Raw genomic sequence first — 17,425 nt, 5'->3', positions numbered from 1 at the left:
TTAAGACATGGTAAAGTCCCAAAGAGTGGAAAAAATACTTGAGCCAAGACAACAAATACCACCAAAGTATAGTGATAAGTATTCTCTCTGCATTTTTTTGAGTAATTTTGGCCCCTTTACTCAAATGCTGAGTGCTTCCTAAGCATGCAGAAAAAGAAGTAACAGTTGGGGTTTTTTCCTAGTCTTCTATAGAAGAAATGAAATGACATCCAGCTTTTCTGTTGGCTTTGCTGCTTAGGAGTGCTTAGTATATGTGCACATGCATATAAATAATTCCTTTTCGATGTAATTTTTGCCAAAGTGCCCTCATTTGAGTGACATTTTTGCTCCATTTACATCAGTGTTAAAATTTCCATTAACTTCCCCCGGGCTGGGAAGATTCCACCTGTTTTGTCTAAGTTCACTATAGTTCAGTCTCGTGTATTTAAAAGCATTTATATTTTAATTGCTTCAGTGGAATGCAGTTGTCGTGACCGACAAATCTTGCAGAGGGCAGAAAGGATCATCTGGCAAGGAACAATGCCACATAAGGGCTTATACAACAGAACAGAAATACTAAGCTCCACATTAAGTGAGAAATACCGTGGTAAGGGGCGCTTCAAATTAATCTGCTTTCACAAAATTGTTTTCAAGTAAGATACTGCTGCTCTTACAGAGTTTTTTCCAAGTTTACAGCTTCATTCCTGCATATGCGTTGTCGTAAGCAACACAAGTTTAAAACGTGGGTCTAACGAGATGGAGGCAAATCTGTTAGCACTGCACAGACAGTGAATATGCTGCTTGGCTGGTTTGGATGTTCTAATCGTGACGAAAAAGAAACAAAGACTGAAAATGAGTGTTAGCAATAAAGAAAAAATTTCTACAAAATAAGTCAGTACCGTTTCCACAGATTCTCTCACCTTTTTCCCCTGAATCCTTCCTGCAACTGCAGTTGTAGTAAAAGTTGTTCAGTGGAGCAGTTCCCCCTTGGTGCATGAGATGGAACGTTCTCTGCATGTCTGTGGTAAGTATGGCTTCAAACCTAAATTTCTCTCCTTCCTGCTTCTTGGCGTATTTGCCTTGGTTCTTGGCTGGATCCAGCTCCAATCCTGTCTTCTCTGTCCTTTAGCTAAACTCTGAGATAGCTGGAAAAACATGTTACCGCAAAGATAACGGGGGGTATCATCCATTTGCTTCAGGTGCTTCAGCTCTTCTCACCAGTTTTTCCAGTACTTCCCAGACACAAAGGAAATAAGACAATCTGTAGTCAATGTTTTCTCTGGAGTGCATCAGTAACTGCAGGTGAACAAGAGTACAGGTGTTTAGAATTTTTAAGCTGTTTGTGGTAACGAGAGATGTTTTGCCAGTTGTGGCTTTACTCATTATATTATGAGAGGCAGAGAGAAGCCATTTTTTGGGGGTCATGACAGGGGTTTTTAAAGAGTAAGGTTTTTCCCAAGTTTCATGTCACGAGTCATTCAAACTTTATTTATTAATGTGAACATAAATGCATATGGTGAAGTCCCTAATGTTGACCTCCTCAACTAGTATAAATCACTGTAATTGCTTTGATTTGTGTGAACTGGAATACTCCTGTTTAGTTGAAGATCTGGGCCAGAGTACAGGAAGTGTATGGTTTAGTCAGGGAAGGTTGTAGCACTAATTCTTCTACTTACTACTTTTATGCAGATGTGTTCTTTAAAGTTGACATGGTCCAAATAAGGTATTTCATTTTCTATTTGTAGTGCCAGTATCTTGGCAAGTGAAGCAACACCTTTGGTTTAGGAATTATGTTTCATTATTGCTTTGTAGGAAAAGAAGACCTTATTTGGGTCTGGACCTTCAAGCAACACTAAAATTTTGAGGGACAGAAATATTTCTTTAAAGGATGAACTCATTATATGTGCTGTTATGCAAATAAAATGTTTAGCTAATTCAATATTTACAGTGATTGAAATTAATGAGACCATTTATATTCATGTAACACAGATGAATCCAGGTAATTAGGACATGTAAATTAAGTAAAAAAAAAAAAATTTGTTTAGAATTTGGTAGCTTGAAAGAGCAATGAGAAATGCAGTTCCTTTCAAATCAGAAATGATTATGCCTTTCACTAGGGGCAGAGCTTTTACAAAGGGTCTTTCAACTGAGTATCTCACAACTCTGCTTGAAACACAGAATTAGGGCTCAACACTGAAGCCTTTATCAAGTGAACAGTCTGAAGGGGAAGGAAAGTGCTCTGATGATTTTTCAGCTGTGGGATTGGGCTCTTGCCCCTCACTCTGCGAGGTAAGACAGCTTTACTTTCTATGATTTACAGAGTGAGCAAGCAAGAAGTGTGACTTGCCTAAAGTTACACCACAAGTCTGTGGCAAAGCTGCGGAATAAAACACCCCAGCAGACGTGTATGTAAGCTGCAATTTCATCTTTCTCTTGTGATTCTAAGTTGGGAAGAACAACAACTGTTTTGAAATTCAAACCAGAAAGATAACTATGTCTTTCCATGTGATTTGCTGGTTATCCTGGCTAGCTATCTCAATTGAAATGAGGAAACACTTTCCAAAATCTGGTGGGTGTGTGGGAGGATTTGGGGTATGGGGACTGGGGGTAGAAAAAAGTTTATCCTATGAATTTTCTCACCTGAAGACCAGTTGGCTAAATTCATGTTAAGCTGATAAATTTTCATGTGACCATCTTCAATTTTTTTTCCCATGTCACAATGATTCTTCTGGAAAAAGCTAAAATATGTCTTGGATATGTATAAATGAGGTATGTTTAATTAAAAGTCCTACTCTCTGTCTTCTGTGTTTCTATTTCTAGTCATTCTACTTCTCTCCGTCCTTCTATCTGGTTTACATCTTTAAAATGCAATGCAGAAAACTGCCACAAGCACACTTGGAGAACCTGACAAAAGTGCAGTTTAGCACATTCAGATAAGAGCCAGTGGCAGCGCTCAGTCTCACCATTTCATCACAGAGAGATGATATTACAAGTGCAAGAACATTCAGGTTTGTAAATTATAGATTTTAAAAAGCAAAGTAATTTGTCAGTAATTCGCTGAGCATTGCAGCATCAGTGCCATAAACAGGTGTACTCTCTTGCTTTCTTAAGTGGCTGATTTTTAAATTTATGATCAAGTATATAAAATTAATGGTGTATGCTTACACTTAAAGACTAAAAGCTAGTTTCTTCCAGTGTGCTCATGTACGTAATTGGTTCTTTACAACTAGAAACCAGATACTATTTCATTCATGCATTCATCCCATGGCAGTCTAATTTATGGAACTGTAGTGCACTGTTTTTCTGGGGAGGCGGTGGGAAGAATTAAAAAAAACCATTTCTTACATAGTTACCTGTCTTGGGATATACACATACGATTATGTAGAATCTGTGTCTGGGTGGCTGTTTGTCCTTTCCCGCAGAGTATTCTTGCTCACTGAGTGGGAGGGTCACACTGTATGAGACTAATAAGGACAGAGCTGCATCCCCCCTCTACCACTCCTTGGAGACTTACTCCAGCAACTCCTCAGCACTACAGCAGCTCTGTACAGGCGTTTTCAGTGCTTCCGGGGGACAGAATAATATAAACATTAAAGGTAAGCAAGTCATTATTTGTAGTCAATTCTCTAAACATCATAACATGTGCACACACACACATACTACACTATTCCTGCCTTGTTTTGTGGTGGTTTTGTTCATGGGTTTTTGTTTTCCAAAATAACCATTTAAGTTTATCACTGCTAGTATTAACTATGTCTTATATAAGCATGATGTACACTATAAGTTTTTAATGCACTGCAATCAGCCTATGCTATAGTATGTTTCTCATGACTGCTTAAATATATTGCATATGTTAGTGGATGACTACAGATATGCTAAGATATGCTAATAGAAACAGCTCTATTAAATTAGCAGTAATTTACAAAACTGATTAAAGTGTTGCGAATTGCCACAATGCTGATTGTGCATATATTTACATTTATAAACCTACCTTCGCGTGCCCTTGTGATTAGCCCGCGTACCGGGTGGTCTGCGCGCAGTTAGTCGAACACGCCGGTGAGTGAGCTGCGGCAGCGAGTGCCCTCCGCGGCGGGGCCAGCGCGCCGCGCAGCAGCTGCGGGGCAGAGCCGGCGATGCCGGGGGGCGCGTCCCGCCGGGCTGGCACCAGCGCTGCCGCCCCCGGCCCGCTCCGGCCCCTCACCTGCGGCCCCGAGCAGGTGCCGGCGCGGCCCCGCCGCAGCGCCCGGCGGCACCGGGGCTCCCCCGCCCTCAGGCGCCGCCGGCCCGACCGGGATCCTGGCCCCGCTCCGCCCCGGGCCGCATAGGAAGCGTCGGTGGGCGCTGCCCGTCGCTCGGCTCGGCCGGGCCGGCCGCTCCCGGCGCCGCAGGAGGGTCCGGGGAGACGGGGCGGGCGCGGCGGGGGAGGCGGCAGCGGGGCCGGGGGCGCGGAGCCGAGAGCGGGCTCCGGCAGCGGGCGGGGGCGCTGCTCGGGCTCCTCGCCCAGCCCCGCCGCCCGAGCTGCCCGCTTGCCTTTCCGCCTGGAGTGTTGGACCTTCCCTCCGGCAAACCCGGCTCTATCCGAGGGAAATGAAGCCGCCGGCACTGCCGAGTTAAAATCTGACCTGCCGAGGGCTTGGGTCGCTCCGCGGGCTCCGGAGCGCCGGCTGAGTGAGTGAGGGAGCGGAGCCTCCCGGAGCCCCCGGCGGGAGAGGACCCAAGCCCGGAGGTGCGGCGGCAGCGAGGGGGTGGCGATGCTGGTTGTTAGAGCCCTTCAAAAAACGAATCCTCTGAAGCGGCGGCTCTAGTGAATTCCCGATGCCTGCTTGCAAAGCAGGTGCAGGAAATTAAATGATAATGTTATTTGAACATGTATTGGCTTTGCTGCTGGTGGGGAGGCTGAAAAAGTTAATGATGGTGTAGTTGCTGTCAGTGCATGTGACTGAAGAATAGCTCTGATGATGAATAAGGTGCCCTGCGAAAATAATTATAGAAATTGCATCTTAGGTATGTGTTTTGCTTTTCTTACAGAAAATGTGATTAGAATAATATATGCCAATTTTCGTGTGTCATTAAATCTGTGTGTATCTATGCATCGCAGTTGACTTAGAGAAAAAGCTGAACAATAAAGCTATGTTCTTGAAGCCAGACTGTGCATTTGTGAGATTTTAAGTGGAAATTAAATATAGGCTGCTTGTGTATTTTGCAGTGTAAAGAAACAGCGTAATTTGGTTTCTGCTGTGCTTAAACTGAAACAACTGCATGTTGGTCTTCGTTCAGTTTGAAGACTGCTCCAGCAGTAGTAGTCTTCAAAGTCACTGGAAGTGTTGTGACGCCAAATAGTTTAGCTAATACATTGAATAATTTGGGGAGAAGTATAAAATTAGTAATTACTAATTAAATGGAAAATCAGGGCCTTTACAACTAATATCTCCAAGTTAGTATTTCTAAGGTGTTAACTTTGAAGTTCGATAAAGAACTAAAAAGGAGTATATTTGTCATTTATTTTTAAATTGACATAAGACTCTTTTTGTAGCTCCTTAAGCAGATAAATGATACACTTGCATGTTGCTAGCAACTTCCTCTTCACAGTTAAGAAATTTTTGTTTGTAGTTTTCTGATAGAGTGAGGCGAAAAGAATGAGATTGTTCTAAATATGCTTATTTTCTGTTTCAGATTTGTAGCTGATTGTTCATATGTGTCCAGGGGGAGATGAAGTACATGAGATCCTGCATAGTTTGGCTTTGTATGGCAGTCTTCCTCCTCCTTCCTGTTTCTACTTCTGTGGCTCTGAGTGACCAGACAGGTACTTCCACTTTTCTTGCCCTTCACAAACCAAAGGCATAAATCTCAATAGTGAAAAATTTCTAACAGATACAACAACACATGGAAAATAAACATTATGAGGAGATAACATTACGCAAGATAACGTAAATCTTTTTTTGTAGAATGTCCTAAGTTGGAAGCAGTTCCAAAACAGCCCTTCTGCTTCCTGGGCTTGGACGAATCGTGCTTGGAGGCAGTTGTAGATCCCAGGAATTTTTGTTTTCTCCTTTTTTTTTTCTGTGCCATACAAACCAAGATTATAAATCGAAGTTTGCAAAACTTTTGTGAACAAAATCATGTGGCTTTATTAGAGCAGACCAGTTATCACACTGACCTGAACAATGTTTCACAGATATAGACTTAGACAAAACCTTGTGCCTAAGGGGGAAAAGGAATATAATGATATTGTTTCACTTAGAAGCTTTTACCAATCTTCTGCAAATTTTCTCGTAATTCTTTTTCTTCTTTTTCTGTCCATATGTTATCTAGTGTTCTCACTTAAATTCTACAGTAACTCTCCAGGGTGTGGTAAATTCTGTCTTAAAGGCACATCATGTGTGCTTCTCAAATGAGGAATGTCAGTTTTATGGAATTGCTCAGCCTGCACACATACCTCAACTTTGTATAATTTTCTTAATTTACTGGCAAGAAGAACGTGCTTATTGTTATTTAAATTAAGTACTTTTTAAAAAAATCCTAATTTTTATTAATGCTGTTTTTTCCAGAAATCTGATGAAAGATAATAGAAGCTATATGTACACAACAATTTTGAATCTCAATAGCACATTTGAAACTCAGACCCAAGAAATTAAAAAAATCAGTGACTAGGATAATGATCCTTTTACGACTCCTGGAAACTATAAGCAGTAATATTGAATAAATAATAAGTGTAATGTGTGGGCTCTCAGGTAAGAGTAATGCATTGTGAAGAGTCTGAATTTAAGTCAAAGATTTCTTTCCCTTATATTTTTAGAGCAGTGAGACTAAGTGCTCTACTGATGAATTATTCTTAACCCCTGCGAGAGAACAAACCTACATCATAGCTGTAAAATCATTCTATTCAACTGTCTGCAAATAGCAAAATAGGTTGTATTCTCTATCATTGCTAGCTGGTTGGTTGCAGAAGGAAAGTTTTTAAAAGTGCTAAAATGGTGTGAATGCAGAAGGTTCCCTAACAATATAAATGAATAAATGGAAACTTGAAAAATGTTAAAACAAAATACCAGGAAGAATTTTCTCTTTTCTTGTGTATTCTTTTTTTTCCCTAAGGAAAATATGTCTTAGTAAATGTTGGAAATACGTGCCAGATACGCTGAACTGCTAATACACAGTGAATCTGAACTCTGTATTACGCGCTGCTAGAAGTTAGTGACTAGGCAGCCAGCAGCAAAGTTGCAGTTTTCCTTAACCTGATTGTCACAAATGGATCAAATATGGGTCCAATTGAACCACTAGGAAGAAGAAGAGAGATTGAACTTCTCCTATGAATAGCTGATGGTGTGCAGTTGAGAGATGCTTTTGCGGTTTGTGGTGATACAGGCAGATGGTGAGGAATAACAAGTAGATAGCTGCCAGCTTGAGCAGCTCTGCCAACAGCAAGGAGTAGGCTCAGAGTGAAGCCTGAAGTTGATAACGGGAAAGAGACTCTTCTAGAGTCTGTAGGTATGGTTACTGTCCAAAAAAGAAATACAACTTGTAGACCAGGAAGCAGGAGTTGAGAAAGAATGAACCCAGTAATGGAGCAGCAGTAAAACGGGTACAGACCTTTCTGCAAACCTTTTGTTAATCTACCCTGTTCAGCTGAAATGAATATTCTGCGTTGCAAAGTAGTCTTGTTACAGTTTGATAATTTGTATGCAGATGAATCTGTTACAAACTGGAAATATGTTCACTTCAAGAAGAGAGGAATAGCTAACCTCTTTTTTTTTTTTCTTCCTCTTATCTTGCATTAAGTCACTCTTAAATCATTCTTTCTTGGGTCTTTGTTCTCTCCTATTCACCAATTCTATTTGGATCAGCATCTGTCCTTCAGTATCTGCCTAGACAATATTTTTGGTTTTCTTCCTTCAAGAACATATGCATAGCATTTATTTCTCACTGTGCTGATATGAAAGCCTTTCCAGCAAAGTACATTTAGAGAGGATCTGGGATTATTGTATTTACATCCTGAAATTTATCACCTTGATTCTACAGGAATGGTCTTGAAATTCATGAAAAAGTGTGAATTAGAGTTAATTTGAGGGTGATGAGGGAAAGAAGGATGTTAGAGAAAGGATTAACTTGTGTGCATATGTAGAGGAGAGCTTTCTGAGCCGGCATGCCAAATATACTTATTCTTTGGATCAATATTGTAATAAATAACTACCGGTATTGAAAAAAAGATCAGTGTGGCAGAGAATGCTGGATTTTTCTCAGAGCAGTCCTCCTTAGGCTCTGAGTGTCCCAGTAACCGTTAGATTCACAGCAAGGATTTCTTTCAGTTTTTGCCTATCCAGAAGCTTTGCTATGCTGAATGTTCATCAGAAGGAAACACTCACTTCTTGTGACAGAATATGGTAACTCTGAGGGAGAGGGTCCAGGAGTTTTCCACAATCCTATTTTTGATCTGACTTCAAGAATATTTTGTTCATGTTGTCAACATATTGGAAATATTTGGGTCTTGACAGTGGATATGAGCTCTTTCTGTAGTGACACATGAAGTTCTAATTTAATCATTCCAGAATGCTCTATATTAAGAATATTAATATTCTGTCTCATTCCCAGATCATTGCTTCTTTTTCAGCTTTCTTTTACAATTACTGTTTTTAAAGTCACTTACTAACCCATGAAAAATGCAGTATAAGCAAAGTCCTGGGACTGTCAGGCCTGGTGAATTTCCATTGCCTTTTGACATGGAATGTGTTGTGAAAAGTATAGGCTCTAGATCATAATTTTAGATAGGCACTTTAGCCCAAATACAGTGAGCGGTTTCAAGTATGCAAATTGGTTCAGCTTTTTGGTTTTAATGTTTTTAATATGGCTAGATACTTCTCAAAATCAAGATAATGACTCTACATTAACTCTCATATATTCATATTTCTGATATTCCCATCCAACCTGACCTTGAATGTTTCCAGGGATGGGGCATCTACCACCTCTCTGGGCAACCTGTTCTAGTGTTTCACCATCCTTATTTTAAAGTCTAGTTTGAATCTAACCTCTTCTAGTTTAAAACTATTACCCCTTGTTCTGTCACTACAGGCCCTGATAGAAAGCCTGTCCCCATCTTTCTACAGGCCCCATTTGAGTGCTGAAAGGCTGCAGTAAGGTCACTCTGAAGCCTTTTCTTCTCAAGTCTGAATGACCCCAACTCTCTTGGCCTGTCTTCACAGGAGAGGTGCTCCAGCCCTCCAATCATTTTTGTGGCCTTCCTTTGCATCTGCTCCAGCAGGTCCATGTACTTCCTATGTTGGGGCCGCAGAACTGAATGCAGTTCTCCAGGTGTGGGCGTCTCATGAAAGCTGAGGGGCAGAATCACCTCCTCAACCTGCTGGCCATGCTTCTTTTGATGCAGCCCAGAATACGATTGGCTTTCTTGGCTGTGAGCACACACTGTCAGCTCATCTTCAGCTTTTCATTCACAAGTATTCTCAAGGCCTGCCTGTCATGACTGCTCTCAATCACTTCATCCCACACCCTGTTTTGATACTGGGCGTTGTCCTGACCCATTCTGCAGCACCTTGCACTTGACCTTGCTGAACCTCGTGAGATTGCCATGGGCCCCCTTGTTGAGCTTCTCCAGGTCTCTCTGGATGACATCCTGTCCTTCGCTTGTGTCAACTGCCCCACTCAGCTTGGTGTAATCTGCAAACTTGATGAGGGTGCACTGATCCACTATGTCATTGATGAAAACATTAAACTACACTGGTCCCAATACAGACCCCTGAGGGACGCTCTTTGTTACTGATGTCCATCTGGACATTGAGCAGTTGACCACTATCCTCTGGATGTGACTGTCCAACCAATTCTTCATGCACAAAGCAGTCCACAAATCAAATCCCTCTCTCTCCTATTTAGAGATGTTGTGGAGACTATGTCAAAGGCCCTGCAGAAGTCCACAAGACATCCATAGCTCTTCCCTTGTCCACAGATGCAGTCATTCTATTGTAGAAAGCCACTAGGTTGGTCATGAAGATTTGCCCTAGGTGAAGACATTCTGGCTGTCTCAAATAATATGAAGTCCTGTTTTTCACTACCCACTCTTCCTTATGGGAGAATATAGTTCCCCAGGGTCCAGTATGAGTATCCTAACCCTTGAACTCAATTAGTTGGGATTTCTTAATTCTGTCTGCTAAAGCTGTTTGCTACTTCCATAACCATCTAAATAGTCACCACTTATGTTGACTTCTTTACTGTATCATGTCTCCTTCATTCTTTTTCCCACCCTTGTCTTAATTAACACATATGTTGTAATGTAACATGATCTGGTTTACGGAGTAAAAATGGAGTGAAAAAAATTCACATCTCATTTCCTGTTGCCTCTGTACTTGAGGCTACAGGTATGTAGGATTTCCGAATTCTTGACCTTATCTGAAAGCAGGTCAGCTGGATCTGCTTATCTTTAGTATAAATACCCTTGGGGTGGACTCATTGGATGTCGTTGCTGATATTTGCAAATGTGTTGCAAACTCTGAAGAGTTTCCCTATGTCTATATATTTATGAAGCTTTATCCAGTATGAGTGTCAGACAAATCTCGGCTAATATGTGTTTGTTTCTGAAGCTTGAGTCGAAATAGGATGGAGGGATGTTAGGGCTTTGCTCTTTGGCCACATTCATTAGGTTGGTCATGCTTACTGATGGAAACTTGAGTGTCCTTGCAATGTGCATTTCAGTGGTGTTAGATGGCAGCTGAACACTTCACCTGAACATGAAGTTTAATTATAAAGTAACATGTAGGTACTTGCAAAGTGAATCTAGCCATTAGGGGGTACATTTGATCTGGAGAAGCCAAGAGTGCTTATTGGAAGTTACGGTTCCCAATCAGGAAGTGCACACCAGAGATGTCTTTAAGAGAGACTGAAGCATGCCCCAGAGTTCTTCTGTCCTCGTTTCCTTGGAATGGAAAGCTGAGCATGGTACTTAGATGGAAGTTGCAGTGTGCTTCAACAGGTGTCCTGATTATTCCAGGAATTTGGAACATGTCATTGCATGTTGCAGCAGATATGTTTAGATGCAATGACTTTTTTTTTTTTTTCCCCCATAATTCTGTTAGAAAACAAAAAAAAAATTCTTACTATCATTTTACTGGAAAGACAGAAGAACAGTGGTCTGTGATGAATCTGCTTCATCTGCATAAATACACATTTTCAAAATGATTAGATTGATTTTATATTAATAGGCTTATAGGTAGAACTATAGGTTTATAAATATCAAGGTCTAATTTGTCTTATGGATAGGTGAACTCGTTAATTTATAGATATGTTATCTTGACCTTTGATATCACTGATTTAATATGAATTTTTTAGTTCAGTCCACACAGACGCAGTTTTATATGCTGAGTAATCTAGTTTATAAATGTAAGCTTGTTCCTTCTACTATTTCATTAATTTTATAATAATGTATTCTACCAGGGCAGATAGGTTGATGGTTTCCATATCTGGATTAGCAGCAAGGGTTTTCCTGTTTCTTCTCCTTTCCTGGGTATCTTCATATAGACATTCAGCTACCCACAGCTGTCTGTTTTGTCTTGGGCTAAAGAAAATTTAAGGACCTCCCAACAGCACTAAAAATTGTGGAAGAGGTTAACTGTACAAGCTGTAACTTAGAAAGAATTTTCATCAATCTATAGCAATGAAAGTTGTCAGTCTTGGTATGGAGAGGGTTAGGTCTTACTATTTGAGAGTTTTGCCTTAGCTCTCTGGTAAAAAGAATAGCATTGCACTAAAGGAGTCCATCAGCAGTATGAGATAGAAGATTCATGGTAACCCTTTCAGTTCTTTGGGGGATATGCAATTCAACCAAATATCTAACACTTAAATGGGCTGTCTATGCTGTGACTGTTATGCCACTGACAAAAATCGGTCCCCAGTCTGTGGCATGTGAGCAATCATTGCTATCATCTGAATAACACAAAAATTATGCTTGAGTCTTTATTTGGACTTGGAAGAAAATGGCTGTGGGGAATAAGCTAAAACTTCCTAGTTTTTTCACTAAACACTCATGTAAGTTAATACTGAAAAAAAAAAAGCACACTTGTGTCCCAGGTTCTCTAGAGATTACTGCATCAGTTTAGGGTAAAATCAGCAGTAAGTAATATCTGTCTGCTCTTATTATAAGTACTGTCAAGAATTTAACCAAAAAAGGAATTTACCCTGTAGTCTTTATCTATATATTAAAAAAAAAAAATGGTTAGAAAACGTGTAGCTATAAGAAAAATGTCTCTCAATATATGTCTGACATGCTATTGTGGCTTCAGTTATAAATGGCTTCCTTTACACCAACATATTTCTTAGAGCTATACTTACATAAATCTACCATAACTGCATTCATTGTTTTACAGTGGCAGTGTACCGAAGTCTGTAGTTTAATAATCTTTATATGTGACTGAAGATTGAGGTTTGTAGACCAAAGGGTATCTAAGGTGAACCTGTTTCTGTCCCATAGGGTGTGTGTATGTATCAAATGGTGTATTGAAACTGATGTGTTACTATGTAAATCCAGTGAATGCTTTTCACACTACATAAAATTCCCTGCAAACCAAGAATGATGAGAGATTTAATTTCAGAGATTTCAACATAAATATTCATTACAGTTCAGCATCCTCTCTAGGGAAAGGGAATTTACAGTTTTTAATTCATATGCTTTATCTCATTCATCGAGAAACTATATCTATATGTATAGGAAAAATCATGTATATACATGAATCTATTTGAGGGAAAGAAAGAATTTATTCCCTTAGAGCCCTAGAAGTAAACTACTTTATTTCTGATGTTATTTGTAATTGTAAATTGTTACTTGTAATTGTAATGGTAGATGTGAAGGACATGGAACTTAATGAATCTTACATACAAAAAAAAAAAAATTGTCATCCAGTCTGTTTTTTAAACAATGACATACCTTTCATTAACCATATTATCAGGAGGTGTCTTTATGTCTGTATTATATAATCTAGTTAAACTTTGGCTAATTGGAAATAACTAGTAATTCTTAATTGAGACCAAATAATGAAATATATTTAAAAGCACTCAAGAGTTTTGAAGGATACTATGCTTTCTACATAACTACAGAATGAATGACAAATATCGTGCTTTAAGGTTACAGATACAACTATTTTGAATGCCAGTGTTTTGTCTGGATTCTGTTATGAAACATTTAAATATAGGTAATTTTCAGGTTAATGGTAGGGCACTCCTTACTGTTTCCATTGAATTGACACTTGAGAAAGCCTCTCGGCCTTCGCTGTTCAGCAACTTCAAATATACCTTAGACATCTTTTTAGTTTCCTCAGCTCACAGAGCTCTGTGCTTGATAAGCTCACAGGCCAAATATCATTACTTGTCATCTTTCATTTGCTAGTTTTATTGGGATTTAGAAGGGCTATTTGCAAAACTTGTTAAAAAGTGAGCCCTATTTCTTACCTATGCACCAAAACCTGACATTTCTCTGTAGTTGCTTCTTAAATGTGGGCATTCCTATGTGTCTGTTTAAAAAAAAACAGTGAAGAAAATACTTCATGTAACTAAGATGTTGTATATTAATAATACAGTTTTTGGTCTAAGCGTTCCATTAGATTTAACCTCAGAGTTTACCATGTTTCACAATTTAGAATATTCTGCTTGTTTACCAAAATACTTTGGTTCAGATTTACTCCCGTGCTTAATTTTCAACCATTTTTTTCAAAATATAAGTATTGTTTGCATTGCTTATTACAGGATATGATTATAGCCTTGTTAATACACATTTTGAAATTACTTACTGTTCCCTGAGTTAACAGTAGATTATTTTCATGGTAGTCAAGCATCTATGCCTTATTTTTTCATATTCATTAATGGGGAAAAATGATTTTCTAATAGTATAGTCAGAAATTAAAAAACAAATGTTATTGCTTTATAGAGTGTTATAGATAGAAATGGCTTGGTAACAGTTTAGTGTTTTTCTTCTGGTTGTATTGTTCATATGAACTTTAACCATAAGCAGCTGAATTAAAATGGGGTAAAACTAGTATCTGCTTATATTCTTGGAAGTGCGGTATAGAATCTGAAATATCATTGCTCCTGTTTAGATTTTGTAATTTGTTTTATAGCTGCTTTCCATATCCTAAAGAAACAAAAAGAAACATTCCTGTTAATATTGCTATCACTGTCATGATAGTTTGTTCCGATTAATTTTAGTTTGATAGCATTTTATGATGTGTTCTGTTTTAAACTGTGTTCTCTTGAAGGTGCTGTGTGTCCTTTAATGAAAACAGTTGTCCGTCATCTCAAACAAATCAACAGAGACAGTCGTGGTGTTCCAGGTAAATGACTGTGTCTATATTAATTGGCTAGTAGTGGATGTAATCATAGCCTGACTGAAACTGGCTTTAAAATTGAAAAGACAGGACAGAATGCCACCCCCAAGCTCCAAAAGTTGCTGCTGTTTTTAGGAAAGTGGGATTAAAATCAGAACATGTTGTTCTTGGGAAGCACTGGTTCAAGTTCAGCAGCCACACTGATTTCCATAGTTTTTCCCAATTATCCCACATTGTTATCAGTTCAGATGATAAAAGGAAATAACAAATGCATTTCTCAGGTTGCAAAGTCATCTATGATGTGAACTTTGCATGAATAGTTTTGTTAAAATGAATATCGAAATTTTCTCTGTCTATTGGTTTTCAAAATAGCTTGTCAGTCTGTATTCCAGAAAGTCACCAAGCATGCTAAAAGTCAGTATTTACTTCTAGTTTTTAAATCCCATTAAATTGTATCATATTGTGTCATATTTTCAGGCTTTGATCTGGCAGAAAGCTTTTCTTTGAGGCAAACACCTTGTGGAGGGGAAAAGATCTGTTTTAAACTGGGAAGTGCACCTCTCATCAGAGATACAAGGTAAGTAAGATACTATTTTCATCCTTGGTGATAAAGTTCAGACTCAATGGTACTAATTAACTGAATTACTAATTAACTGAATAATTTGTTTGTGTATTCAAAGGACACCACAGAAAGCAGTGGTTTTTTTCTGTTGAAAGGTTTTTCTTCTGTGGGAAGCATTTTGATTTTGGTGTGGGTTTTTTTTTGAATCTGGAAGTATCTAGGTAGTAAGTTAACTGTGAATATCACTTTCTCAAATCATGATTCTGATACTGAAAACTGTACTGTTAATACATAAATATTTATAAAACAAAGGAAAACAAATAACTTTCATGGTATGACAAGAAGTATTATGCTAATCTTCCCTCAGTGAAGTTCGCTGTCCTTTCTCTCATTACTGTTGGCAGGATTAAAAAGACAGAGTGTCACCATTTCCTTGAATGTTATGTTTTTTTTCCTGGAATTGACATATTGCCTTTGAGCAGCAACTGAATGATGGGTATTCATTGTGGAGGAGAAAGTAGGCAATAACCTATTCTGACACAAGGTGCAAAAAATCATAAGGAAGGTGAAAGGGAGTAAGGCACAATGGGATTGAATGGATTTAAGTTTGCTCAGGGACAAGGAAATGCCAAGAAGCAGTTAGGAATGTAGTTTCAGGTTCCCTGTGGTCAGTGGAGCTCATCTCAGAGCTTCTTGGTTGTGTTGTGCTCTGAGTCATGGGACTGTGGTTTCTGTACAGCGTGTTCCTGTGATGATGAGGGAAGCAACTGTATTCCCATGTCTTCAGGTTGGGTGTTTTCTGTTGCAAGAGGATTGGCTCCAGCTTGCCTAGTTAAAAAATACACCTGGCCCTTGGACTTCCCCTTTGCTTCAATCCTGGGCATAGCAAAGATGAACTGTGGGTTGCATGAGGCCAGGGAGTAGGAGGAAGAGAGAAATTGGAGGCACCCAGACACAAAACAAAGTGATCTTTGGGAGAGGAGCATGATGAAAGAAAAAGAAGCTACATATCCTAAAATGCTAGATAGATTTTAAGTTTTTCTGACTTATTAGGTACTGTAAGTGCTAAATGCTGATGTTTTTGTAGTTTTGCGAAGTTAAACTAATCATTGTCTTTTTTTAAATAGCTCGGACATTAGCTATTAAAGAAAAAATTACTTGATAAAATTACTTGACACAGGGAGTGCTCTTCTTTTATTAGGACTTTCCAAATATTATCCAGATTGTCTTCAGAAAAGGAGCAGGAGAAATTAGGTACCACCAATAAAAGGCTTTACTACAAATATAAGTTTGTTAGTAAGAAAACTTTCTTTTGAAAACCCATTATTAATTTTTCAGATTTTTACAGATCTTTTTCCAATGAATGAGATTTTAAGGGAAACATGAGACTACACAAGAGTAGAAAATCAAGGCAATAACAAAAAGAGTGTAGCAATTTTCCTTTACAAAATACAAAGATAAGTAGTGCTAAGAAATGCATGTTGCAAGCTGACTTTATTTTGGAACAGTAAGAAAATCAGTGGCAAAAATGGAGCAGAGAGGAGCTATAAATTACAATAGGGTGAATTCTTTAGAATTCATATTACTTTGAGATAAAATTAATGATTTGAAATATTGATTTCTAAGAATTTCTAAGTGTTTTTCCAAGTGATCTGAGAGGTGATGTTGAGGTTAAAAAATGTAGGTTTTTTCCCAGTTTTTATTAGTAGGCCTGAATACTAATGTCTGTATTTTGTGTTCCTCTTTTAAAAACAGTTCATTAGTGAAGGTAATGAAAATGGGAAATTCACACCATGGCTAATAGCTGTGACTTTAAAAATACTAACTCTTAGGCAAGGTAATACTTTGCTAAGTATTAAGTTAATACTTGAGAAAGTTGGAAAAGTTGGAATTTTTTTAAAATCTTTTTTTTTTAAACTTTATGGAGGAGGAGAGAAATCTGAGTCCTTTTTTCCTGTATTTTATCTCTTCTCTTTATCTCTTTCCTGTATTTTATCAGCTTTTTGAAAGGATTCAAAAATTGCTAGTTTTTCTTCGTTGTCAGTGTAACCTGGGCAGGGGCTAAAGAATTTCAGTGAAGGGCGAACCTGGATGGCAGGTGGTTTGGCTTTAATTGTCTCGGTTCTCCTGTTGCTCTCTCTCCCTGTTGTTGTCTTCCATATGTCCTCATTAAGGGAATACTAAAGAGAAAATCTTTCCAGTTTCCCCTAAAAATATGCATATCTAATGGATAGAAAGTTTAGCTGGATGAGGCAACTGAGATGATTATTAATAAAACCAGAATATCTGTGCTAATGTATAAATATAGTTGGGCTAAAAATTAATATCTTGTTATTGATGATAGTGATGTACAAGATAAGATTTTCAGTTCACTTGTTGTGGAATTAGGTAGTACCTCCTGCATATATCTTCCTGAACAACAGAAGGGTTCAAAGTATTTTCAATAACATTCAAGCACTGAAAAATTTCAATTAAATCCTAGTACTTCATGGCAATAGTCTCGCTTGTGCTTTTTAATCTTTCTTCACAGAAATGCATTAAAAGTAAATTCCTAATTAATTCAGTTTGTTAA

At 38.5% G+C, this 17,425-nt stretch overlaps 1 protein-coding gene and 1 long non-coding RNA gene across 9 annotated transcripts in view; one reads left to right on the top strand and one right to left on the bottom strand.

The window, feature by feature from the left end:
• Window positions 1-181: 181 nt before the first annotated feature.
• LOC126639631 (uncharacterized) lies at window positions 182-4,201 on the bottom strand. The gene is made up of 2 exons (XR_007628850.1): window positions 3,971-4,201; window positions 182-1,275 (listed from the first exon to the last, which is right to left on the bottom strand). It is a non-coding gene; the product is annotated as an uncharacterized LOC126639631 (long non-coding RNA).
• COL19A1 (collagen type XIX alpha 1 chain) overlaps window positions 3,481-17,425 on the top strand; it is a 183,022-nt gene continuing 169,077 nt past the window's right edge. For 5 of the 8 annotated variants that reach the window (XM_050314649.1, XM_050314648.1, XM_050314644.1 and 2 more), the window contains exons 1-4: window positions 3,481-3,575; window positions 5,653-5,782; window positions 14,223-14,297; window positions 14,769-14,868. In XM_050314649.1, coding sequence (XP_050170606.1) covers window positions 5,689-5,782; window positions 14,223-14,297; window positions 14,769-14,868 — 269 coding nt within the window. In that variant the 5' untranslated portion in view covers window positions 3,481-3,575; window positions 5,653-5,688. The other 3 variants (XM_050314647.1, XM_050314645.1, XM_050314646.1) reach the window with 3 other exon arrangements.

Source organism: Myiozetetes cayanensis, unplaced genomic scaffold, assembly GCF_022539395.1.
Source record: "Myiozetetes cayanensis isolate MyiCay16 unplaced genomic scaffold, myiCay2020 scf2-11, whole genome shotgun sequence".
Taxonomy (NCBI): domain Eukaryota; kingdom Metazoa; phylum Chordata; class Aves; order Passeriformes; family Tyrannidae; genus Myiozetetes; species Myiozetetes cayanensis.
The sequence above is the reverse complement of the archived record's forward strand: the minus strand, read 5'-3'. Positions and strand labels throughout refer to the sequence as shown.